Raw genomic sequence first — 26,370 nt, 5'->3', positions numbered from 1 at the left:
CATGACAGTTTTTCTTCTTCTGGCTCGTATATTACCATTACATATGTATATTTTCTAGTTAAACATTATATTATTATATAAAAAACCAAAACATATGCAAGAAGATTGGAACAACGTTATCCCAATCTCCTTGTATATGTTATTCTATTCTACTCCTTTAAAAAATAAAAAATAAAAACAGTGAAAAATACGAATTCCCAGTCGCGAATGAGATAGAATAAATAGGTTTTCATTGAGTCATCGATTCGAATGTTCAGTTTGACTATGTGTGATTGACTCAATAGAGTGACTGCCTAGACACGCCGGCTACAACTTATTTATTGCGGCTCGGTTTTTTAGTTGATTTAAAAATGATAAATAATCGTGATTATTTTGAACTTCAAAATATAGCTAGTGTTTGTAAAAGAGGTCAAAATGTATTTAAACACTTTTGGTGCTCCTTAACTGTAATCCAACAACCCCGAGAAAATCTTTTGCAATACAATATTTTCTATTTTCTCGAATTGTTAAGTATATTTACAGTGTTCTTTCAAAGTCAAATTTCACGGGGTTATTATTGTGTTGGTGCCACCATCACATTCATGTCTTTGATGTTATTATTTGAAGATAATTGGTCTCCCACATTGCGTGGTTAAGGAACCGAAATATTGAAGCTGAAAGACCATGATAAAAGGCTAAAAGAAAAGCTTTTTTTAATTAGTATTTTAGTGTTTGTAAATCAGTGCATTTTACGAGTTTTCTCCGCCTTTGGGAGCCAATTGGATTTAACTAAAAAAAGTTTGGGAAACAAAGAAACAAAAAAAAAAAACAAAACAAAACAAAACAAAACAAAACAAAACAAAAGAAAGAGATATACGTGCATCTACAACTGCCAACTTAATGAGGTCTTTAATATATATCTAGCCAATAGTCCTCGACCCCGAATTGACTATGAGTCATGGACTATGAGTCAAGGGCGATAGGACTAACTGCTTTAGTCAAATCCAACTAGTCTGTCAAATGAGTAGATGCAAACAAGTCTTAAATTTGAGATAATAATTTGGGTTTTCAAAGCCAGCACTTTTCGCTACTAGTAGGATATAACTTATTGCCTATTAGAAACTCATTCAATCAGAACGCAGCGTTAATGACAAACAATTAGGATTTGACTAAATTCAGTTAGGGTTACCAAAAATTAGTTTAAATTAGTGGAAAGAGTTGTAGATCCTTGGAGGAAAAGAATTATTGAAGCAATTAGACAGGTTAAATTACAAATCCATTATCAGGTGCTAAGGGAACAGGTACCTTCATTCAGGGCATTTCTTGTTTGACTTCATTCGTTTATCATTCGCCAATGCAATGACTAAAAATCCACTTTTGATTGAAGAACTAGTTCAATAGACTGCCGTAATTTGAGTGTAAAATCCCTCAGCGGAATTGATAATCCATACGTTTTTTGTTTTTGTTTTTGTTTTTGTCTTTTGTTTTGACCGGATATTCAGTTAATTCAACAGTTATAAAAGTTATAAAGTCAGACTTTGTCGACTGACTTTGTGTGTCAATTGAGAGGAAGTGCGAAGAGTCCCGTTTTTCCCGGTCTTTTTTATTTCTGCTACGATCTTTTATTACACCAAACTCTAAAAGCATCTGGATTTGAAAATCTAAACTTTTGAATGGCATCTGGATTTGAAAATATCCAAACATTTTTTCTTGTACTTCTTAAGTGCTTGAAAAAAATATACAATGTATCGATATGCGTACTCATAAACTAGTAACAGTCTTTGGTAATTCAAAAAGTGCACTCCCCATTCCTTCTTCGTCTCTAAGAAACGAAAGCTAGAAAAGATTCCTTAGAAGCAAAGGACTGAAGTGCACTTTGAATGAAAGTGAAATAGTTGAGTGCATTAATGCGAACGCCTAGCGACACGTGTTTTTTTTTTCTTCTTCTTTTTTGAAGTGATTCGTTTAAACACGTGTTGCTCTGCTCTTCACCAATCGATTGCCTCTTTAAATATCTAACACATTTTGTTTGAAGTCTTCTTCGTCATTTGTCTGCTATCATATTACTTCAATCACGACTAAAGACTGATACAAAAAATTTATTAGCTTTAAATCACTGACACATTGCACTCAGAAGTCGCACTTTAACTCAGTAACTCTCTTTCCCCCTCCGAGGTTGGTTATCAAAAGTTTAATTCGTGGAACTGAAAGCCCAAAAGAAAACAATCAACATCGATCCATGGGAGTCTGTTAGGAATGTTATTCTATCTGCCTTGTTTATGCTTTAAGTAGTTTTAGATTATGCGACGCGGAGATTTAGATAAACTCTAACCAGCTTGTCGATACGCAAAAGAGGATACTCTCTACTCGAATGTAGTACCGTGTAGTTTGACGATTTACATTGCTTTTCTTAGGGCCCTTTAAACTTGTTTAACAATGACGATAGCATTACTTTACACCTGTAAATCATAACGGAGATGAATACAATATCTTAACACCATGGTTCTTGTGCCGTTAAGTTGTTCCCTAGAGAGACGCCAAGCCCTCATTTAGGTAAACACAAGAATAAAAGACAAATGTGTTCAAACTTGAAGAGGTTCAGCAAATATCCAATTATTATATTATGACTGAATCAAACCAATGTCCATGACAAGCCTTAGTAAAAACAGCAACCTTGACTTGATAATGCTTAATGTAGATCAGTACTTAATCCTTTTTGTTTTTGAAGTAAGGAAAAATGAGGAGAAGTTCCTTGAAACATTCCCTGGATTCTCCATAGTTAATAGAGCCATTAACTTTGACTTCTCGTATCTATGGTGTTAGAAATTGCAATGTTTACACAATGAAAGAAAATACAGTCACTTAGCAAGTCCGAATGAGGAAACAAAAGATTCCAAATGAGAAAACTCCATCAAAACGTTATTCAAATTATTAAATGATGATTGAACAAGCATCACATTTTAGGTAAGACTTTCCTGACTTGCTTAATGTTTTCGATACAGTACTAAAATAAGGCAACTGTATCAAAGGTGCTAAGATGACACTAGATATGATCGTCAAACAAATCCCAACTTGATTAAAACCTGGAAAAAGCAATTGACAGACAAACGATTTATCCAAGAAGAAGTAGATTTTTTATGAACTAATGAATCCTATAGTGGTTTAGAAAACGATATTGTGTAGATAGTAGGAATCGACTCAAGAGCAATTGTCCTGTGGCCTCAAATGCCGGGGAGTCAATCAACGATAAGTAAAATAATCTCCAACGGTTAAAATGAATCCCTGGCAATCGAGAGCATTAAATATAATACTAATTAGAACGTGGGAAAGAGAACAATGAGGTTCGAGGCAGCTGAAATCTGCTAGGTATACCACCAGTCGTGCCATCTGTTGTAAGGTTTCTTCACTAATAGAAGCAAAAGAGGAAGAGCAGACAATCTTAATACCTGAGTTTTTGTCCTGTTAAATCAAAGGCAAGTGATTCCTAATAAAAGATGTTTAAGCAAAGAGAATTTGAACTAGTGACGGGAATATTTTTCCAAGAGAGGGATACACCTTCATGAAATTCGTGAATTTAAGGCAGTTAAATTGTCATTAACAGGATTCTTTGACAGCAACAGCTAAGACTTCTTGTTACACCATTACTACTGCAAACCTGCACTTTTGTCCGTTATGGATTATTTTCATCTTCTTCAACCCCTTTTTTAAGTCTTATTAAGTTTAACTAGATTATATATAACTTAAACAGCACTGGCCGACAAATAAATGTTTTTAATGTGCAACAATGGAAATCGTACCATGTAATTACCCATGAATATAAAACTGAGATTGTTTCTAGGTTTTTTGTTCTCAACACATCAATAAATAACTCAATCTACTACAGAATATAATGACAATGACAACAAATTCAAAGTTGTTCAAAACAATCTGTGAATTCAATGAAGCGCAGGAAGGTCATATCCACCAGCAAATCTCCCCTTGTTTCACCAATGCCAACCATCGTGCCATTTCAATTATTTATGTTGTTCTTCATTCCTATTGTATATGGGAAAACAGCCTCGTTAATTTCATGAGGGTGCCCTATTATTCTCAGTTATGAATTATTAACCCTCAAAGACCTACATAATAGTCAGCTTCACAGGGTAACTAGTCAAGCTTGCTATTGTTCGACGCATCGTGTATACATTGATTTTGATTTCGCTAAACAAGACGCTATATAAAAGGTCTCTGTTGGTCAAGACGCTCAATAGATCGTGAACACTGTCAAGAGACTCGTCCAGTCATACTTCTAGAATTACTTTGATAGCTATCTAAACAAAATGACCAAACCAAGTGAACATATTAAACGGCCAATGAATGCCTATATGGTATGGTCAAGAAAGGAAAGACGAAGAATCGCTGAGGAATGTCCGAGGATGTTGAACTCTGAGATTAGTAAAAGACTTGGACTCGAGTGGAACTCTTTAACGCACGAGCAGAAACAACCATATGTAGAGGAAGCCAAGAGACTTCGCGAACTTCATAAGAAAGATCACCCAGAATATAAATATCAGCCAAAACGAAAGCCAAAAACGTGTTCCAAGTTGAAGACACCGGGAATGAATCCTTACAGCTATGGATATGGAGAGATGAACGGCTTGAATCTTCCTTCGTCTACGGCGTTATGCCCTCCATCATTATCATCTCACATGGTTTCGAGTGCTGCAATGATGAGCATAGGAAGTTGTGCTGGAGCTTGTTCGATGGCAGAACCTCCACCACCTTACCATTTTTCACCACACTATTCCTTCCAAGGCATGTCGGACTATAAAACACCTTGCCAATCTCACATGTCACTGATCAGTAGAGATTTACCCTATCCTCCTCCTGCAGTAGGGTATTCCCCACATGGACCTACAATTGGCCATCCAATGCAACTCAGTCACGTTGTCCATCACAGAGGCATTTTACCCGAGTCTATGGCTAGCAGTGTTGTACATACGCCAACAGCCATAGACGCAAGGAATGGTCTACCAAGACATCCATTAGACTGTGTGGTCATGAGACCTGATGGATTTTGAGACATTTACAAGAACATTTTTGATACTAGCATTTTGTATTCAAATAATTTGGCTTTTAAAGCACAAATAATAGGTCCTAGCTTATAGTATAATTAGCGGTCTAAAAAACCTGATACTGCTCCGGTGGGATTATGTGAATGGACTTTGACAATCACAAGATTCAATGACCGCAACAGCCACGACTTTTTGTTAGAGAAAAAAACAAATTAATCTATTTTTATTATTATTTGATTTCTGTAACCACAAAAAACTGTTTTCAAAAACGCTCAAATTTCATTTTTGATTCCTAAGGAAATCGCTAGTGAGAATCTAATCACACTAATTATATCTTCACCTATTTTATGGTCATATGACGATTGATTTTGAAAAAAAACATTTATAAAATAAACGATTTACTGTGTAAACTTCAATTTTGTATTCGATTCAGTTATGTAAATAAATACTTACTTTTAAAATATTGAGATTAGTTTATTCATTGCTTTATTACATATGTATTACATCTCGAAAACAAACCAATGGATTCAGGTTTTTCAAAAAACAAAGTTTGAATAATAAGTTTAACTACATTAGGGCCTGATGTTTGGCTGTAAGAAAATTATATATATAACGTACTAAAGCAATTGCTAGAGAGTCTTATATTCAAAGAATAAAGACACTTGGTCAAACAATAGATTACCCGTTCTTTTGACTCAAACAACCTTTGTGGCATCGCTGATTATTCTTGGCTGTCATATTGACTTTGTAAACCGATAGACAAGATAAAATACACACACATACGTTAAAAAGATTTAAGAAATCTTTGAAAGCAATAAAACAAGTTTTGTAAATAATCCAAATATTGGTTAACTGGGAAATATCAGAATTACTTTGAAGAAAAATGAATGAAAATTGATCCACTGATGAGCCTTTTCAAGCCTAAGATCAATGTTATAATATACAATCTTGGCAAGATCTTCTTTCTTTACCAAGTTCATGAAGAAACTATAGCTTCGTTGTGTGTTAATTTATCGTCCATATTTGAACGAAAAGATCAGTTAAAGAGGTTATTATTCGGCTACCATTCGGGTATTTATTAGGTTCTAATAAGGATTTCACACGTTGTTCTTGCTCGTTATACTGAGGTCAGGCTTCAATGGCTTCGCTCTCGAAGTTACATCAGTTTTTAAATAGCACTGTGCTTTCAAAATCTCTGCAAGATTTAAAATCATTATTACCTCGTGCTTATCTTAATCTAAAGTGTTTGGGAAAATAGCTCATTTATTTTTTCGTTTTGTCAATAGCTTCTCCGCCTACGCCACTGCAAAATCAGTTTGTCCGTTATATGTTTTTGAACAAAGTGATACACCACGACATGAGTAGTCCTAGCTATGTCTCTTAATACTATAGATCGCAGTTTGTCATATCAAACATGAACTAAAGCCGCTTGAAAACCGTAATAAAAAATCCCAAGAAATCTTAAATGAAAATGGTAGTCCTGCATTGAGTAAACCGTATAGCACGTCTTGTTTAAAAGACAGGTACCATAAGTGGCTCGTTGGCCTTAAGAATCATTGTATTCTTTGAAACAGTATAAATTGTTTCCTAAATTCAAACATCTTACAGTCACGTGGATTTGACCGTTAGATATACAAATATGAAGTTTTTTTTATCAGTCAGATGTTTGCCTAAGGGAGCATTTTTTAAATGGAATCAAAACTCTATTGTTGTGGTTTAGTTGAACTGGAAAAGAACACACGCCGTCCTAGCATTCAGGTCATTTATTTGATCGCTGCCAAGTAATAACTTAGGCTCCTTTAAAACTTCTATGGCAAATGAACCCCGTGTGAGCGAAGAAACACCTTTTCTTTGATAATCTGTTCTATTATTGTCATTCTATTGTTCTTTGATAACAGCGTGACTCGCACATCTGATAACGTGTGTTCATCGTGAACAATCTCCCATAGTAATATAAAAACAGGCATTAACAATTTAAGAATATTGAAGAACCCCCGTTGGCAAAGACTTCCAAATACTAAACAAACTACAAAGCCATGTTTTAGAAGTCTCTCACTTGATTAGCTCTTTAAACTCTAATTTGATTATTTGGAAGGCGTTGTTTTGAGTAGAGGAACAATAATACCAAGTGCCTAGCTTTGGTTTAATGGGAAAATACTACTCTTGCGACGATGAGCACACGTGGTCGTTAAGTGTTAGTTAAAGAGCATCAACCAATCAAACTGTCACATTGATTTTAAAACCACTCGTTCTATATCCTTTAAAAAACGGTTACAGATTATACCAATAGTCTAACGAATCGGCTATCTATTTTACTCTTCTTGCTGACCTGTTGCAAATGAAGTAATTTCCACTCGCATGGTGGAGGTTTTATTGTATTTCGTTATTTAAAAATAGGGCGAAAAAAGCGTGAGAAGATACAAAATAATAACGAGTTAAGAGTCTGTATGACAGTCAATCAGTCAGTGATTTAGTCTACGAATTGTGCTCTAGGTTAGAGTGTTTAGATGCTTGATATACTCGTGCACGCACTTGTGTGGTGGGATAGAGAAGAAAGGCTGAGTTTGTCCGTCCACGTTTATGCCAGGAACTCGTAATTGACGACCCACTTGTAAATCCAATATTCGGGTTAAAGTTCTGTGATAAGTGTATCTCAAAAAAAGACAAAGATAAAGTCAATGTCAATAAAAGACATTAGACATTTACAAATTTAGACATTTAGACTAAAGTGAGCCTGAACTTTAAACTGTAAAACTCAACTCGTGAATCGAAAATCCAGAATGCCCCCGACCATTTAGTGAGGATTTAAGATGGAGAATGGTATTTCAGCGTTTGTTTTATGCCAGAACGTTCGAGAAAACACGTGATATATCTTTTAGATAGTCTAAATGTGTAAATGTCTTTTTTCGGTGGACAACGTTAATGACATTGACTGTATATATAGACTCAATAAGAGAATACGATTACATTTCTCGTCCTATTTTTTCGTCCTAGACTACTTTTTGCCGAACTAAACAAAATAGTCTATTCCCTTCGAATGATAGATTTAACTACTGCGATTTAACAAATGGAGGCAATCAACTTCGAAGTGTTAAATAACGAGGTCTTTAATCCTACTTTTTATAAAAAGGGGGGAGGAACGCTCACAAAGCGATATATCAAAAGCAGTCAACCTTTTAATTAAAGTACCAACATCTATTGTTGAAGCACAAGACGTTTTGGCTTACTGTTTCTCCAGCTTCTCGGAGGTTTTTCCTCCATCGGCAAAAATCAACTTTTAAATTCCAATTGAAATCCAGTGCAAGAAAAGTCACTTGTTAAATGCAATAGTCGTCCATTCATTCAACACACCTATTTCAAAAAACGTTGTCATCGCCAAAGGCAAAAGGCAATACGCGATAGGCGAAAAGCGATAGGAGATAGGTCATTCCAAGATCAAGAATAGCTGGAATGACTTGTGTTTCTGCTTCTTATTCTCGTCAAGAACATGGACCTTAGTGTTGAGACTGATTCAATGTTCTTTGTATTCAACGAAATCATTTCTGTCTCGGAATGACCTACCGCCTATCGCCTTTGGCTAATGAAAACCTTTTTTGAAATAAGTGTGCATATATAATCATCAGTTTATTAGTAGGTTTGTTGGTGTTGTCTTGTTCAGATTGCTTTGGTTGTTGTTTTCATTGTTGTCAAAGCTTTTATTGACATTATTTTGCTTATTGTTGTATACATGGTGATAGTACATCTTTGTAGGACTGTGCTATTCTCTTTTGTTGTGGACAGCTGTTTGTTTGTTCGTCTGTTTGTTATCGTGTTCTTGGAGTTTGTAGTTATTGTTGGTTTTTGCTGATGATGCACTTGTTCTTGAGTTAATCGATTTTGTTGTCGTTCTCATATTTATAAATTTATATTTCATTGGGGTATGACTTTCGTTGTTGCTGTTGTTCTGGCTGTCTATAGTAAGTTTGAATTTTTTTTCGTTTTCTGTAAGTTCTTGCTTTCTGCTGGCAAATTGAGTTGAATTGCATTAATTTTAGAAAACAAAAACTGTGTTATGATAACGTGCAAAACCCATCAATCCAAGAATAAGAATCACCTATATTAATTGTTTAATCTTGCAGTAATAATATATTGTCTGCTGTGAGACGAGAAAAGCTTTTTTTCTTTATTTAGTTCTACCCCGACATTTCCCCAAAAGACGTACCAGGTCCGGCTTTGTTTTTGCTTTTACTGACATTCTCTCGCAAAGGACCAGTAAAATTCCGATTTTAAGATTTGAGATTTCGACTTTAATATCAATGTGTTATTTGGGTTATTATATAAATCAATCAAGCGCGTTTCAGATAGTTCCTAATTGTTTCCCATTTGTTTTATTGTAGCTTGAAGCAAAATATCGTTTCTGTGAACGTGACTTGAACTATAAACAGGTCTGTTGAAGAAGAAAGAAAGCTGGTGGTAAAGATAAGTGTTTTAGTGTTCATGTGAATCACCGGTTAACAAAGATGCAAATAACTTGAAACTATTTGTTTTGATTGCAGCTGAGCGCCAAGAAGAACGGAGTGTTTGCAGGACCAACTTATTTTTATATTAAATAGGTAGCTGGTTTTAGCTTAGGAAAGGAATGGAATGGAAAGGAAAGGAAAGGAAAGGAAAGGAAAGGAAAGGAAAGGAAAGGAAAGGAAAGGAAAGGAAAGGAAAGGAAAGGAAAGGAAAGGAAAGGAAAGGAAAGGAAAGGAAAGGAAAGGAAAGGAAAAGAAAGAAAAGGAAAAGAGAAACTATATTTATTTCTAGAAGCTGTTGTTCAGTGGTAAAAAAATACGAGATCCCTGACTGAGATAAAAGCAAGGTGTAACATTCAACCACGACAAGTTTGACGTTTTAACCATAAACCACGTTAGGTACCATGCAAGCAACGGGCACTATAGAATAATAAAGCTCATGTCATAAAACACTATTTGACACGAGTATATATATATAGCACGGTTCATTGATTAGCCTGCTTAAGTGGCAAGGTAATTCTTCTTGAAAATAAGATCGCAGTTTCTCCCTTGATTCGCGGCTTTTCCTCCAGGTACACCGTTTCCTCACTTCTTAAAAGCTAACATACTAAATTCCAATTCGATCTGCTCGAAACAGTCCCATGACTTTGAACAGAGGTCGTTTAAGGTTGTTTCAAGGTATATCAAAAGATATATATTAAAAGATTTTTTGAACAGCAAAAAAAAAACCTTTTTCTACTTTTCAAAACAGTGATGACAACCGCATTTAATAAGCATTGAATAATTCAACGGGTTTTGAAATACTCCTGCATTAGTTTCCTAAAACAAAATTTTTAATAGCGTTGTTTAAAAACAGCCAGAGAATATCACGCAAGAAATTCAAGCTGCTTTGGTCGAATTACTAACTTCTTTATGACTCGTTTCTCGTTTTAGTTGTATTTTGACCATATCAAACGGCTTTCTAAGTATCAATACATATTTTATTTTAACTAAAGTTGGTGAATGCATGTGTAAAACTAAGTCATATTATCTGTTTTAAATTTAACTGGGCTGCCTGTGGAATACTTTACACAGGTATCCCAATTCTTCAATTCTGTATATATTACATAAACAGATAGATAGATATAAAGATAAACTGGAAAAAAAAGCAAATTAGTAATTAATAGCAATGTAAACTTCATTCTTACATCAGGTTAAATAAATTTTTAAGTTTTCCCCTGAGAAAACTGCAATGCAAGACCGTTCACTGAGGTTAATATTTTTAACAAGCATTTTTCGTTTTTATTCAAATCAATATAATTATTTTCTATTTTAGCATTGTGCTAGTTTTATTTTACGACGTTCTTATATAAATATATATTTTAAACTATTATTATCATAAACTATCATTATTAATATATACAAATAAAATTCCGAATATATTAATAAATTTCATAAAATGAAATTCACTCCTTTTTCATGATTAATTTCTCATTTCACTCTAGACGTTTCGCTAGATCAGTAGATAATTGGCAAGGATGTATTGAAGGTAAATAACTAGATGGCCTTTTTTCCCCATGCGGCAGCCACGTGATTTGAACAATAGATTCCAGAACGCGTGCCCTCGCATTCAGGTACTTGAAAATAATGGCCGCCGTGTAATAAACGCACATTAAAAACATTTAGTGCTTTTTTAATGGAATCAGTTGTTTATGTTTGAAAGTAAGATAAATAAAGTAGACTTTGATCACGCAATACGCCGAGAAATACCATAATATGTAGTACGTTAGCAGACTTAGTAGGGATTTTAAAATGATGATACCTTAGTACAGGATAGTTCCGAGACATGACAGCACTGAATCATGTAATGACAGATAAAAATACCGGAATTTAAAGGTTGCTAAAGATTCCAACGAAAAAACTATTGAGTAATCTAGATTGAATCCATTTTGCTGGGGTTTTCGACTTCCAATGTAGTGGGGAAAAGAATTCGATGATTCGAAGCAGGTCATTGAGCAGGTGATCTAGTGAGTGGCATGTCTTGCTACACTTGTATCAAATATCTATTGGTCAGTGATACATGTCATAGAACAATAGTGGATACCGATAAGTAGAGCACTTAAATGGCCTGTTTACCACCAGGGGTAGTATCTATTGGTCAGTGATACATGTCATTAGAACAATAGCGGATACCGATAAGTAGGGCACTTAAATGGCCTGTTTACCACCATGAATAGTATCGTGGGGTAAGGGAATTGTCAGGGCCGCGATTCTATTCAAATTCAAATTCCGTTATGCAAATTCATTCGGCTGGTAGTCGTGTCCTACGATAGCACATATTATACTATAATAAAGATTTTTGTGCTTACCATATTTTTTAAATATGACAAAAATGGGAAAGCATCCAAGCGAATTCATCTCGTGGTTAATTGAGTGGTTAGGTTTAGGGTTAGTATAGGGATAGGCATTGTGATAACATTTGGTGGCAATGGTGCCGGGTTCGATCTTGCCTGCCTGCCACTGTTTTTTTTTTCCTAAGTGAGAAGTACCAAAATCCTCGAAAAAGTTCCTCGAAAAGTCCTCGAAAAGTCCCATTCGTGCGTTCGTAAACCTATGACGCACTTGGTTAAACCGTACACCACGATGCTACCCTTAGAGACACGTCAATGTTTGTAATATTAATATTGACCCATCCGTCCATTCGACTTTAGAATTGGTGGATACTTTACTAACCAAAGTCAGGGTAAAGGTTATTGGCAGATTTAGCTCCGAAACAACCTCTGGGCTTGGTTAAAGTCAGGGCAGGGTTTAAGAATAAAGCTTTGCACCATCACCTGACGGCAGCCATGTTAGATGGCAGGAACAATACAATCGTTTTACATGAGAAAGAATTAATTTCCCAAGTGTAGCGGACATCTTCTTTCGTTTAGTGGGGACATCTAATTCAGTAATGGGTACACAACGCAAAACGCTCGTCGATTATATCAGCGATTTAATTCTCGATAATCTTGATGTTCTTCAGTTATTTCATTCACAATAGACAGATTTATAATTACGAGGTTCACTAGAAATAAAAAGTTACAAATTAAAAGCCTATATCTTACGGAAAATCAAATATAATCTTGACATACCATATGGTGTACGTATTACGATCGTCTTGCTGCTTGTCCCGGCTTACATCCCATAATTTCAACTTATGAATATTAATAACCTACGCTAATTAGGAAATCAAATAGTTGTCGTCTACATTACTGGCCCCAAATGAGGCATTTCTTATGGATCATTTCTTAAATCATTGTCCTGACGACAATAACAAATTAATTTGGTTTCATAGCACAATTATCAATTAACTCAACAATGTTCTTGTGTAATTCGCTAACAGTGCTTCCTTGATTCTTGAGGCTTTAATCAACTCCTTCCAGCAAGCACAATTTGTGAATGGGACGGACCAACTCTGTCTTAGACGTCTTGACTCTTGCGGAGCGTACAAGTCCCTCCCTTGCCTTGTAAACTTCTAGTACACATGCCAGAGGCCACTGGCCCCGTTTAACGGTCTCGTCCACCACCAAAACAACATCACCTTTCGCTAGGTTCCTTTGTGGGGAGATCCATTTCTGCCTCAATTGTAAAGTTGGTAGGTACTCTTTGAGCCAACGGCGCCAGAACAGATTGGCTAGATATTGACACTGTCTCCATCGACGTCTGCCATAGTTATCAGAAGCCGTGAATACACCTAGAGGCATACTCGCTCCTGGACGCAGTAACAGGATATGGTTAGGCGTTAAAGGGGAGTCGTCCTTGGGATCATCACTGCAAGTTGTCAACGGCCTACTGTTAAGAATGGCCTCCACTTGCGTCATTAAAGTCAACAGGACTTCGTCTGTAGTAACTTGCTCCCTCAACAGGGCCCTTAAAATGGACCTTACAGATCTTATGATTCTCTCCCATATTCCACCCATGCTGCTGGCTCCTGGGGGATTAAACTTCCAGACGATTTCTCTCTGTTTTAGGAAACTCTCGATCTTCTGAACATTCCATTCTTGTAAAGATTTGCGTAGCTCTCTCTCACCACCCTTATAGTTAGTACCATTGTCGCTTCTGATTTCGATGGGTCTTCCTCTGCGATTCATGAACCGCTGCAACACATTGATGAAGGAATCTGCTTCCAAGCTATGAGCAACCTCTAGATGTACGGCTCGTGATGTTAAACAAGTGAAAATGCATCCGTACCGTTTCTCTGTGCTCCGACCTCTTTTCACTAAGAATGGACCAAAGAAGTCTGTTCCAACAAATGAAAATGGTGGTTCGTCAGGGGTGAGCCTGTCAACTGGCAAGTTTGCCATCTGTTGGGATATAGGCGGGGCCTTACGTCTTCGGCAGTCAAAGCATGTCGTCAGCACACGTCTAATTAGGGATCTTGCGCTTACTATCCAATATCGCTGTCTTACAAGGGCCAGTAGGTGTTCTCTTCCAGCGTGGCCGTACAGTTGGTGATAATGTCTAATAACAAGCTCGCAGACAGGGTGGTTCTTCGGTAGAATTGGTGGATGTTTGGCTGCATCAGAAATTGGGGCGTTCTCTAAGCGGCCTCCAACTAATAAAACTCCTCCTTTAAGCACGGGGGCTAGCTTGAAAATGCAACTTGCCTTTGGTAGGGGTTTCTCTCTTGTGGAAACTTTGACTTTCGACTTCTCAATCTGTTTGCTCAAGATATTCACTTCCCTTGTGAAGCCTTGGCCTTGTACATCCTTGATAATCGCAACTTCTGCTTCTCGAATCTCTTTCACAGTTATTCTTCCTCTTGTAGCAGGCTTAACTTCAATATCATGCTTTGAACTTCTTAACTTGTTTACGAAGTAGTTTCTGAATCTCAGCATCCAGGCAATGGCCACCTTTAAGCGATACCAATCAGAGTAATGCTCGTACATTCGTTGCAGGAAGTTCTTTGAGTCTCTTTGCTGTGCCATATAGACCTGTCTCTCTCTCTTCACTTCTGGGTCGTCACTTGGTACCTCAGATATCTTGAGAACTGGTGCTGGCCACGAATCTTGGCCTTTCCATAAAAACTCAGGGCCGCACAACCATCGCCTTCCTTCGTCTCCTGTAATTTTCTCCGCGGTCAAACCTCTGGACGCATCATCCGCAGGATTGTCTTTGGTATTCACATATCTCCACTGCTTGGGGGTAGAAAATTCGTGAATGATAGCAATCCGATGTGCCACGAAGATGTTGAATCGTCTTGAGAAGTTGTTGATGTATTGAAGCACTGTTGTAGAGTCAGTCCAGAACGTCGACTCAGTCAGCGGCAGATCTAGCTCGGCTGTTAACATCTTATCAATTTTGACTGCTACAACGGCCGCCGATAGTTCTAAGCGAGGAATGGTCACTGGTTTTACAGGAGCGAGCCTTGACTTCCCGTTCAGGAACGAACAATGTACTTCCCCATTAATGTCAACCATCCGCAGGTACGATACGGTGCCATAAGCTGACTGGGAAGCATCTGCGAAATGGTGCAATTCATAGGTGACGATGTCTCCAAGGTCAGATGACTTCAAGCATCTCGGTAGCTTCATATTTGACAGTCTTGGTAGGTCTTCTAGCCATCTCTTCCACTCAACGAGGTTATGTTCAGGGATTGGGTCATCCCATTTTAGTTGCTGTCTACAAAGTTCTTGCAAGATTAGCTTGGCTAACAGGACGAATGGAGCAGCGATACCCAATGGATCATACACAGAACTCGTTATGGATAACATCCCACGTCTTGTAAGAGACCTTTCCTTTACCTGTGTCTTAAATCCGATGCAATCTTTCTCGACATCCCATTCAACTCCTAAGGCTCTTTCCGTCGGAAATCGTTCAAAGTCTAGTTCCTTTACAGCCTTAGCTCTTTCAGATTCAGGTATCGACTTGAGGACTTCTTTACTATTGCTCATCCACTTTGTGAGACGAAATCCTCCTCGTCGTAGCAGTTCAGTCACTTCAGATGCAGTTCGTATAGCGCCTTCAACAGTACTTGTCGACTTCAGCATATCATCCACATAGAAGTTCCTATGCACGATGTTCACAATCTCATCATCAAATTCGGTTTGATTGTCGTCAGCTGTTTTTCTGAGTGCAAAATTCGCACAACTTGGCGAAGACGTTGCACCGAAAATGTGGACTAGCATTTGAAAATTTGCTGGCTGTTGACTAAGATCTCCATCAGGCCACCAAAGGAATCTAAACATGTCACAGTCCTTGGGCTCAACCTTGACTTGCAAAAACATAGCTTTGATATCTGCTGCTAGTGCTATGGGCTCTTCGCGAAATCTAGTAAGGACGCCCACGAGATTGTTCGTTTGATCAGGTCCTTGCAATAGTTGGTCATTTAATGACATGCCTTTCCATTTGGCGGCGCAGTCGAATACCACGCGTAGCTTCTTGGGGGTAATCACAGCATGGTGGGGTAGGTACCACACTCTCTTCTGGTCAAAATTCTCGTTGGGAAGGCGACGGGCATAGCCCTTAGTCAGATGGTCATCTATAACTTCTTTGTATTTCTCATAAAGTCCAGGATCGTTCAGGAATCTTTGTTTTAATGTTGCAAGTCGAAACTCAGCCATCGGTCGATTGTTCAATGTACAATAACTGCTGTTTCTCCACGGCAGGGCCATTTGGTAGTGACCCTCAGATAAAACCGTGCTTCCCTGCATGATAGACAACGCTCTTTTATCTTCTGCTGACATGCATTCTTCGGAACTTAGTACTGCATCTCCGAAATCGGTCCTCCAGAATCTTTCAACTTGAGCCTTAAGCTCATCACCATGGGAAGATATGTAGTGTGCGTTCAAGCTTTGTTGATGCGTAGACTCAGTCATCGGTCCTACGATGGTCCATCCAAGGAGTGTCTTGACCGCATACGGTTCCTTCCGTTGTCCTCGTTTCTCTTCTAACGCCCAAAAGGCTTCAGGCGTATCATTGCCGATGAGTAAAGTAACTTCATCAGTGTCTATTTCAGGTATTTGTATTTCTGCTAGATGTGGCCACCTACGAATGTCTTCATCTCTGGGTGCACCTTCTGTAGTGATGTGCAATTTTTTGACTGTCCATACGGTCGGTATCTCGACGACATTGTCTGAGTCAAGAGCTGTAACTTCCAAACTCGCGGTTAATCCCTTTCGCTGAACGTTTGCCTTTTCGATAGTTGTCAACGAGAATGTTCGTTCGGCGCCTTCGATTCCCAGCTGTTCTATTAGGCGTTTCTCGCACAATGTCGTGTCGGATCCTTGGTCCAAAAGAGCGTAGGTGACAACAGATCTCTGACCTTTCTTTCCACGAACCTTTACGGGCACGATTGGAAGACATACTCTTTTCTCCTTGGCAAGAACATCGACGCTGTTTACGCTATCAGCCTTGACGACATTATAATTTTTAGCACTGTTCGTATTGTTACTTGAATCCTGGCTCGGCTGTTGATTAAGGTTAGAGCTGTTCGGTGGATGCAGCAACGTGTGGTGTTTTCCCTCACAGGAATCCACTTCACACTGTTTTTTCTGATAGCAATTCTTTGCTCTATGTCCTCGCTTAAGGCAGTTGTCACATAACCCTTTGTCTCGAACAAACTTAATTCTTTCACCTTGCGTCTTCTTCTTAAATTCATCGCAGCTTGTGAGAAGATGTGCTTGGGCACAAAGACCACACTTTACCTGGTCGTTTAAAGTATATGCGGCCCTCGAAGCTAATTGTGAATCCTTTGTTGTTGCCGTCACTTTCGGCGTTTCTGCTTGGTGTGTCGCTAGGGTGGTAGCTCTTGGCGGCCTTGGCGTGTTCTGAAACGGTTTACTTCGGGGTCGCATTCTGTCCCTGGACGTGTCCTTTGAGTCCATAATCTGTCCGAAAACAGGATCATTTGCGGCCTTTGCTCTCTCAGACAAAAATTCGGACATATGGTCTATGCTGGGTTTTCCTCCTCCGCTTCGTATCACTCCAGCCTTCTCGAGCCACCTAGCCTTTAGGTGGACAGGGAAACGTTCTGCTATTTTCTTCAAGTTGTCAGCATTGTTCAAGTCGTCATAATATCCAACGGCACGTAGAGTTAATTCACAGTCCTTTAACTTATCGGCGAAAACTTGCAGGCCTTGTCTATCAGACGCCCTCAGCGGGGGTCCCTCAGTTACAAGATCAATGTAGGCCGTGGCTATGACATAAGGTTCGCCGAATCTTTCAAGCAATAACGTTCGTGCTGTGAGGTAGCCGTCGGTAGAGTCCAATACTACACAGTTCTTGATCACTTCTTTCGCCTTGCCCGTACAATATTGCAGTAAATAATTCAATCGTTCTCCGTTATCCTCAGTCTTTGCTTCAATGTTCTGTTCGTAGTTGCGAATAAACCTCCAGTAGTGTAATGGGTTTCCATCAAAGGTTAATAGCTCTGGTTTAGGAAGCATTAAAGCGTTGGTCATGGCGCTGGTGATCCTTTCTTGCTGCTTTATCAGTTGACTGAGGACCTTCTCATGGACTGCTGGCTTAGGTGGTTCATCGTTATTGGCAGTGTCGCTTAGACGGTTATCATAATCAGCGACGTAGAACTCGGGTGTGTTCAGGTCCAGCCATGCCTGTGGTGTCGGTGCATGCGCAGCATGAACAAACTTCGGTTTGGGCTTCCTGTGTACTACATCAGGCCATTCTGTCGTCGTAAACGGGTTACTTGAGCTTCCCCTTGTCGGTGTTGCTAACGAACTGCCAGGCGTCTGGGCCATCGGGGCTGCGAATGGGTTAGTGGAGATCGGTGTTATCGGAGTTGCAAACGGGTTCACAGGGAGGCGCTGTCTAAAGTCTGCAACTCTAGTCGATTCCTTTGGGGCACTTCTTGGTGTGGAGCCAAAGGGGTTTGAACCAGGTAACACGTCGTCGTCGTCGTCGTCGTAAAAATTGTATAGCTCAACTCGTTCGGCCCTTTCATAGATTTTTAGTTCAGTGTTTCTTTGTTCCATTTCATGTTGAGCTTTTAGTAATGTGTGTCGACGTTTTATTTTATTGATTTGAATTGCCTCCTCTAACCGCAATTTCATCGTCATCTCTTCAATTCTTTCTTGCAATTCTTGCTCTTCCTTCAACTGTCTAATCTTAAGCTCGGCAACAGCTTGATCTGCCCTCGCTTTCAACTTTAAGAGGCTGTCCGCGTAAGAACGGATAAGGCAAAATTTGACCCATCACCGATTTTCCTGATTTTCTTAGTAAAAGTCAACTATTATATGCAATGAACAATTATCACATTTATTTGGATCAATTCGGATTTTTAGGTACTTTACGAGACGGTTTTCGATGACACCTCAAAACTTGCAAATTCACCGTCGGGAAAGCTGCGATTAAGCTGTACATATCGGGCGCCGCCAAAATTTTTTTACTAACTTAAATCAACTGAAAATTTTTACACATGAATTTTATAACTTTTGGTTATAATTAAAAGTTTTAACGGTTAAATTTAATAAAATTTTCACTGAGATATGATTATTTAAATATATATACTAAAATTCCTAAACGCGTTAGGCGCTAAAATACCTGCAGTTGAAGGCGATTTTCTCGAAAGTGGGACCTAACCTAGAGTTTAGTCTATTATAGCTCAAATGCACTAACACCAGTCTACAAACTTATGAAATAAAATTTGTGGGTACTCTTGTTTACGCGCCGTACAAGAAGTCGGCAATTCATTAAATTTCGCCAGGTTAAGCAAAACCGATAATTGCCGGTGCGATGAAAAAAGACCAAGTTTGGAACCAAAACTAACTGAGTATATCAAACAAGTCATGAAATACCAGTTTTGCCTTTAAGTAAGCATGTTGAGTCTTTTTAAACATTTTAAAAACGTTTTTTAAAACGATATTTATTTTTTATTGGTACGATATGCAAATTAGGTTCACAAATTTGCATCAAACAACATGAAAGCGTGAAGTTTTTTCCACTTGTGAACCTATATTATATACTCTATATTTCCAATCAAAACAGAAATAGTTTTTTTTACCAGGATATGTCTTTGCGACTTTTCTCTCTTTTCTTCGATGATTTGCTAGCATTGTTTATTTGTACTAAAACTTGTAGATTTCTTTTAATTAAAACCAGACTGAATGGTATTACGTAGCAAGCTAAGCCTTGTGAAGCCTTGTCATATTTGTTCGAGCTACTTTTAACTAATGATGTATTATGTTGAGAAATGTCTTCTTTGCCGACCCGTTGTTCTTTTTACGAAATCTTACAGACGGAATGTGGATCCAGTAGGAGCACTGACGCACATGTGGCGCTATCAGAGTGCAATGCTAGTATTTCTGCTCATTTAGTGAGCTGTCACTTGTCCCAATGCTTAGATATTACAGAAAGCGAATTGACTTTAGCGAGAGCTGGAATCAGAGGCTTTATCATCAACTCATGTCGCATCCATGACCATATGTCCAAAGCACAGGCATCTTTTAGGAAGATTCTGGCGACCACCGAAGTCTTGTGAATACCCGAATCATTCTGGTAAAACTACGAGCGTGGCGGGAAGACACGTTATAAATTGGCAAATGGCCGAAGAAATACACCTTTTATTTGGTATATCTACAGCTGTCGGATCACGTAAGTATTATCTTTAATGTACATGCACTTATCTCTGCCTTTTTTTAGTTTAAAGTTAAGCAAATGTATATCAAGGGCGTAGGATGAGACCCCCCAAACTAAAACGTAAAACTAAAAACTAAACTGAACGTAAAACGCAATGCGGGCTATTTTTTGGTTTGTTTTGGTTTTTGGTTTGGCGTTTCGGGGCCCAAACTTGAATTTCGTCCCCCCCCCCCCTCCCTCTTTTTTAACGCATTCAAAAGATTAAATAAATTGCAGTTCTTTAATCGGACAACCAGTGATCAACATAATGCCAGTATAATATACTTAAGTTGAATATAGGCGGATCTTTGCTATAAATGATCTTTTGATTCAGAATTTGTTTTGTATATACATAGCTGTGTGTACTTGTTGCCGTAAGAAACATGCTGAGCGTATTCAAGCTAAGAAAAACATAAAGACAGCCCATCTCGATGATCATCAAAGGTTAGTTTACAAGTTGAAATATATCCATTATTTTACAACCGGTTGCTTCCTTTTCCCTTTTTGCCTGACTAAGTAGGAAAGGAACAAATAATACGCGGATTTGCAATCCGCGAGTTAAACGGGGTGTTTCAGTAGTCTTACTAGTCTTGCAAAGATGGGTTACAATGTTGCGTTTTCATTCCCATAAAATTTACATTTGATTCTTTTTGCTAACACTTTAATGTTACTTTTCATTTACTTTTAGAGCCGCAAAATGTTACGCGAATTCGGTGATAAGCACACATACCGCAGATATGAAAACAACTCCTTTCCGTGAAATATCGACGCCTGATTCACCCATGCTCAGTCCATGTTGGACTCCAGGAATTGGCCATACTATGGCATACGGGAACACCAAAAGCAAAGATGCCCTAAATGTTTATAATACAGCGATGGATGACATCGCAAGAAAGATATCTTGTTCCCGAGAACCTTTGGATTTACAGATTAATTCTTGGAATGATGTTAATGTAAATCACCAACAACATTTTATCCAGAAAGCAACTGAAGACTGTATGCTTGTATGCGATGTAATAGCTCCAAACCATGGCCAACAGCTCTTTGAGGCAATGGCGTCTTCTAATCTAGGAAAGCTGGATGACGAAACTAGAGTTGATGACCTAGTGAAAACTCTTATGAACGCATATAAAAATGCTAATAACAGAAACACCAAAACCCAAATCCTCAGTCTGTATGCATACAAGTATTCAATCAGCACTTTAAAGAAAATACACTTGCCGTACGGAAAATTGTCAACGCGCCAAATACACAGAGCCAGATGCCACGCAAAAACCTTAGGACCAGGCACTGTGCCTGAAAAGAAGAAGTATCATCGTGAGAGGGTTGACATGAGCAAAGTGGACCATTTCATCGAATTTATAAACCGTCCATACTTTTACCAGGACGTGTCATATGGAAGCAGAATCTTGAAACTCGACAATGGGGAAACCATGGAGATGCCGAACGTTGTGCGTACCGTAACGCGGTCGACGATGATAAGCCAGTATACACAGTTCTGCCGAGAGGAAAACTGTGAGCCACTAAGCCGTTCCACGCTATTTAGAGTTTTAGACGTCAGGGAAGCATCTCAGAGAAAATCATTACAAGGCCTAGACAACACTGCTGCAGATGGATCCGCTGGTTTTCACACAGTTGAATTGATAGTTGATAATCTTGAAAAAGGAGGGTTGACAAGAGAATGGTGCATTGACGTAAAGGGAAAGCTAAGAAGTGCAAAACGCTACTTAAAGACTGGTTATCGTGTGCATTGCAAACCAGAGGAGTCCACATGCCCTGACCATTGTCGTAAATTTGCATTAAGTGACGAGAATGACTCCGATTATCAGGAAAAATGTTCACACCAACACTCTGAAGTTTGCAAAGACTGTCGCAATCTTATAGATGTTCTTGATAACATAGAGTGCAAAATACAAAGCTCATTATGGAGCCCTTACAGCAAGGAGCAGCGAGAAGATCTACAGTATGATTTCAAGCAGGCTCGCTCACACATCTTGCAATGGAAGGCTCACATCCTTCGATCTGTTAACCAGGAAGCAGCAAAGCAGGATTGCTTGAAGATAATTACCAACAAACCGAACGCAGCACTTATTGTAATGGACTGGGCAATGAAGTTCCAGCAGCTTAGATACCGTGAAAAGCAGTCCGACTGGTACGGTAAAAGAGGGTTAAGCTGGCACATATCTACAGTTATCTCCAGCGATACGAAGAAGGAAGGTTCGTTAGAACTACAGTCGTATGCCCACCTCTTTGATACGTGCCAGCAAGACTGGTTTGCAGTATCTTCAGTTATCGAAAACACACTGAAGGTCATCAAGATCCAGAAACCGCATGTTACCCAGGTTTATCTGCGGTCGGATGAAGCCGGCTGTTATCATAATAACGCTCTAATTGCTGCAGCAAAAGATATCGGCGAGCGAGTAGGTATAGCTGTTTGTCGATACGATTATTCAGAACCACAGTATGGCAAGGATGTTTGCGATCGAATTTTATGCCCGATGAAGACATGCATCCGACGGTACTGCAACGAAGGACATGACATTCTATGTGCAGAGAATATGAGAACAGCACTTTCAGAAAGGCCAGTAAAAGGTACGTCTGCATGTGTCTGCGTAGTAGATGAGGAGAAGGAAACCTTGCAGGTTAAGAAAATAGATGGCTTCAGCAAGTTACATAATATTCAATTTGAGGAGAAAGGCATTCGTGTTTGGAAATCTTACGCAATAGGTCGTGGTAAAGAAATTCCTTTTACGCAGCTAGTCTCACAAAGCCAGGGAAGCACCGATCTCAAGGTCATTAATGACTTTTTCGCTCCTAAAGATACACGAGTATACAAATGCAAGGAGCCTTTACCAGAAAGATCAGATGATGACACGGATTTGGAGCTAGAAATTTTTGAGTGTTCGGAGCCGGGGTGCGTGAAGAGTTTTCAAACCTTTTCAGAGCTCGAATCACATTTGGACATCGGGGACCATTTTTTAAAGGAAAAAAGAAAGGAAACACTATATGATAAACTAAGGAGGGACTGGGTTGAAAGGTTTACTACAGCAGTCAACATCACTGAAGACGAAGTATGCGCTACTATTAACGTTACAAATGACAATAAGTCATCGTCACCAAACTTTGCTGTTCAGATGGGCTGGGCCCTATCCAAACCACGAAGTGGATCTTCGAGATTTTCGGATAATGTCAGAAGCTACTTAACTGCAAGGTTTGATATTGGTGAGCAGACAGGACATAAAGCAGACCCTCAAAAGGTTTCTACTGATATGCGGAATGCGAGAGATGAACAAAATAATCGTTTGTTTACAAGAGAGGAATGGTTAACAAAAACACAAATACAAGGTTTCTTTAGTCGCCTCGCAGTTAACAGGAGAAGAAAACAAGGATCTTCTACAACAGAAATTGACCTTGAGTGTAAAGAACTCCTGCAAGAAGACGAAGAATGTGAACGACAAGCACTAATAGCAGAGATTGCTAATGAAATCAAACCACAGCATCCAATATCATACGACGCCTTTAATCTTTGCGAGTGCGTACGAGAAAACAAGTTGTGTAAATTCAACGTGGCAATACTAAAACAAATCTGCCATCATTTTGCCATACCTTTCAAATCGAAAGACAGAAAGAAAGACCTTATTGCAGAGCTTATGTCCTTTATAGAGGAGTGTACGTGTTTTGTACAGTAAAATATTTTCTGTATAATTACTGTACGAATGTTAATGATATATTTTAAAAAAGTGCCACCGAGGAAGGAACTGAGGAGCAGTACTCCCTGTTACCCCTGTTACGCATGCACGTTTCTGTTTGTGTGTATATCATGCTAGCAGGCATTTGGCCAACGTGATATTAGCAGTCTAAAAGCTCATATTGTACGAAGTATTGGCAATAGTTAAAGTTAGTTGTTGTTGATGAAGCTAAAATGTATTTGGCAGATTATTATACCTCCAATTTTTAAATTAAATTAAATTAAAATATAGTAAACCGTACAAGAAAATGTTTTTATGAGGTGTACAAAAACAGTTATGTGCATAGTCCGGATGTTTTACTCAGCTAGTCTAGTTCCCTTTCTTTAAGATTGATAATGACATATTGTTTATATGAGCTGAACATATGCTTGTGACAGATTCAGTACTAAAATTAGAAGAGTAATTTTGATTAGAAATGGCTCACAGGGAAAAAATAAAACTTCACGCTTTCATGTTGTTTGATGCAAATTTGTGAACCTAATTTGCATATCGTACCAATAAAAAATAAATATCGTTTTAAAAAACGTTTTTAAAATGTTTAAAAAGACTCAACATGCTTACTTAAAGGCAAAACTGGTATTTCATGACTTGTTTGATATACTCAGTTAGTTTTGGTTCCAAACTTGGTCTTTTTTCATCGCACCGGCAATTATCGGTTTTGCTTAACCTGGCGAAATTTAATGAATTGCCGACTTCTTGTACGGCGCGTAAACAAGAGTACCCACAAATTTTATTTCATAAGTTTGTAGACTGGTGTTAGTGCATTTGAGCTATAATAGACTAAACTCTAGGTTAGGTCCCACTTTCGAGAAAATCGCCTTCAACTGCAGGTATTTTAGCGCCTAACGCGTTTAGGAATTTTAGTATATATATTTAAATAATCATATCTCAGTGAAAATTTTATTAAATTTAACCGTTAAAACTTTTAATTATAACCAAAAGTTATAAAATTCATGTGTAAAAATTTTCAGTTGATTTAAGTTAGTAAAAAAATTTTGGCGGCGCCCGATATGTACAGCTTAATCGCAGCTTTCCCGACGGTGAATTTGCAAGTTTTGAGGTGTCATCGAAAACCGTCTCGTAAAGTACCTAAAAATCCGAATTGATCCAAATAAATGTGATAATTGTTCATTGCATATAATAGTTGACTTTTACTAAGAAAATCAGGAAAATCGGTGATGGGTCAAATTTTGCTTTATCCGTTCTTACGCGGACAGCCTCTTAACTTCGTTGCTGTACTTGATTGGGAACTTTCGTTAGAGCCTGCTTGGCTACTAGAATCGCAGGGTTTGACAAGAGGCAGATCAAAGTCAATGAACGGTCTTTTGTTCCGGTGGGTCCACGCATCAATTTCTCCCTCAATGTCTTTTTTAGCTTCTAGCTCTCTACTGTAAATGCCTTCAGCTTCTTCAATATCCAACTGTTCCTTCAAGCATTCTAAGTGCTGTTGACAACACCGTTCGAAGTTATCAAATGTATTCAATATTTTCTGCCTTATCCTCAGAACGGTATCAATATCATTGAAATTCTCTGATTTCATCACTTCTTTTATATTTCGATAATTCTTTGTCAATTGGCCAATATATCCCGATCTTGAGCGTCTTAGAGCTTCAGCTCTCTCTTCTCTCACTCCGTCACAACTTTCACGATCAGCGGGCTTCTTGCGTCTTGCCGGCGGGCTTCCTGTGTCATCATCCATCGCTGCACATGGAAATTCGAGGAATTCACAAGCCGTACGATTCTTGTAAACACTCTTCGGAGATGAAATAAACGCTGGATAACTGCAGAATCAAGCTTAATAAATGTCCATCAGTCGGTGAATGACATATGTGAACAATAATGTAGCGGACATCTTCTTTCGTTCAGTGGGGACATCTAATTCAGTAATGGGTACACAACGCAAAACGCTCGTCGATTATATCAGCGATTTAATTCTCGATAATCTTGATGTTCTTCAGTTATTTCATTCACAATAGACAGATTTATAATTACGAGGTTCACTAGAAATAAAAAGTTACAAATTAAAAGCCTATATCTTACGGAAAATCAAATATAATCTTGACATACCATATGGTGTACGTATTACGATCGTCTTGCTGCTTGTCCCGGCTTACATCCCATAATTTCAACTTATGAATATTAATAACCTACGCTAATTAGGAAATCAAATAGTTGTCGTCTACACCAAGAGCAAAGGGATTTTATCGTTGTGGCATCTAACTACAAGCAGTTCAAGCTGGATTATGGGTGCCAGCACGTGATGGTGCAGAGCCTCTATTGGCATTAAGCATGTTAGGTTTTGCGAAGGCAGTTGATTCCCTTGATAATGGGCAGAGATAACTAGCTAAAAACTAGTGTGACCTGCGTCGGTGTTTCTAATGAAACACCGTGAAAAGATGAAAAAACTTACTGACAATTCGGACGCTAGTCCTTCTCCGAAGTAAAAGAGCTAAGAGATAATGGGTAGTAAGGACAGTACTTCCCCATCCCCTTCCCCCT

At 38.5% G+C, this 26,370-nt stretch overlaps 5 protein-coding genes and 1 long non-coding RNA gene across 6 annotated transcripts; 3 read left to right on the top strand and 3 right to left on the bottom strand.

Moving 5' to 3' along the window:
* The first annotated feature begins 4,146 nt into the window (after positions 1-4,146).
* Positions 4,147-5,494, top strand: LOC116296336 (uncharacterized). The gene has a single exon (XM_031704342.1). The coding sequence runs from the start codon at positions 4,299-4,301 to the stop codon at positions 5,037-5,039; it is 741 nt and encodes a 246-aa protein (XP_031560202.1). The 5' UTR covers positions 4,147-4,298; the 3' UTR covers positions 5,040-5,494.
* A 6,991-nt stretch (positions 5,495-12,485) lies between these two features.
* LOC116296346 (uncharacterized) lies at positions 12,486-13,645 on the bottom strand. Its single transcript, XM_089028149.1, has 2 exons — positions 12,640-13,645; positions 12,486-12,572 (listed from the first exon to the last, which is right to left on the bottom strand). Exon 1 carries the CDS (start codon positions 13,636-13,638, stop codon positions 12,913-12,915), a length of 726 nt encoding a protein of 241 aa, XP_088884275.1. The 5' UTR covers positions 13,639-13,645; the 3' UTR covers positions 12,486-12,572; positions 12,640-12,912.
* A 33-nt stretch (positions 13,646-13,678) lies between these two features.
* On the bottom strand, positions 13,679-18,564 carry LOC148911927 (uncharacterized). The gene is made up of 2 exons (XM_089028357.1): positions 13,739-18,564; positions 13,679-13,691 (listed from the first exon to the last, which is right to left on the bottom strand). The coding sequence occupies exons 1-2, from the start codon at positions 18,562-18,564 to the stop codon at positions 13,679-13,681; spliced, it is 4,839 nt and encodes a 1,612-aa protein (XP_088884483.1).
* Positions 18,565-19,920: 1,356 nt separating this feature from the next.
* LOC148911926 (uncharacterized) lies at positions 19,921-22,348 on the top strand. The gene is made up of 4 exons (XM_089028356.1): positions 19,921-20,098; positions 20,479-20,566; positions 20,811-22,279; positions 22,323-22,348. Exons 1-4 carry the CDS (start codon positions 19,921-19,923, stop codon positions 22,346-22,348), a joined length of 1,761 nt encoding a protein of 586 aa, XP_088884482.1.
* Positions 22,349-22,384: 36 nt separating this feature from the next.
* On the top strand, positions 22,385-23,811 carry LOC148911925 (uncharacterized). Its single transcript, XM_089028355.1, has one exon. The coding sequence runs from the start codon at positions 22,621-22,623 to the stop codon at positions 23,809-23,811; it is 1,191 nt and encodes a 396-aa protein (XP_088884481.1). The 5' UTR covers positions 22,385-22,620.
* Positions 23,812-25,784: 1,973 nt separating this feature from the next.
* Positions 25,785-26,232, bottom strand: LOC148911924 (uncharacterized). Its single transcript, XR_016119384.1, has 2 exons — positions 25,939-26,232; positions 25,785-25,871 (listed from the first exon to the last, which is right to left on the bottom strand). It is a non-coding gene; the product is annotated as an uncharacterized LOC148911924 (long non-coding RNA).
* Positions 26,233-26,370: the final 138 nt, after the last annotated feature.

Source organism: Actinia tenebrosa, unplaced genomic scaffold, assembly GCF_029948245.1.
Source record: "Actinia tenebrosa isolate PJP-AT-01 unplaced genomic scaffold, QUT_ActTen_1.0 PGA_scaffold12__29_contigs__length_12842862, whole genome shotgun sequence".
Classification (NCBI taxonomy): domain Eukaryota; kingdom Metazoa; phylum Cnidaria; class Anthozoa; order Actiniaria; family Actiniidae; genus Actinia; species Actinia tenebrosa.
The sequence above is the reverse complement of the archived record's forward strand: the minus strand, read 5'-3'. Positions and strand labels throughout refer to the sequence as shown.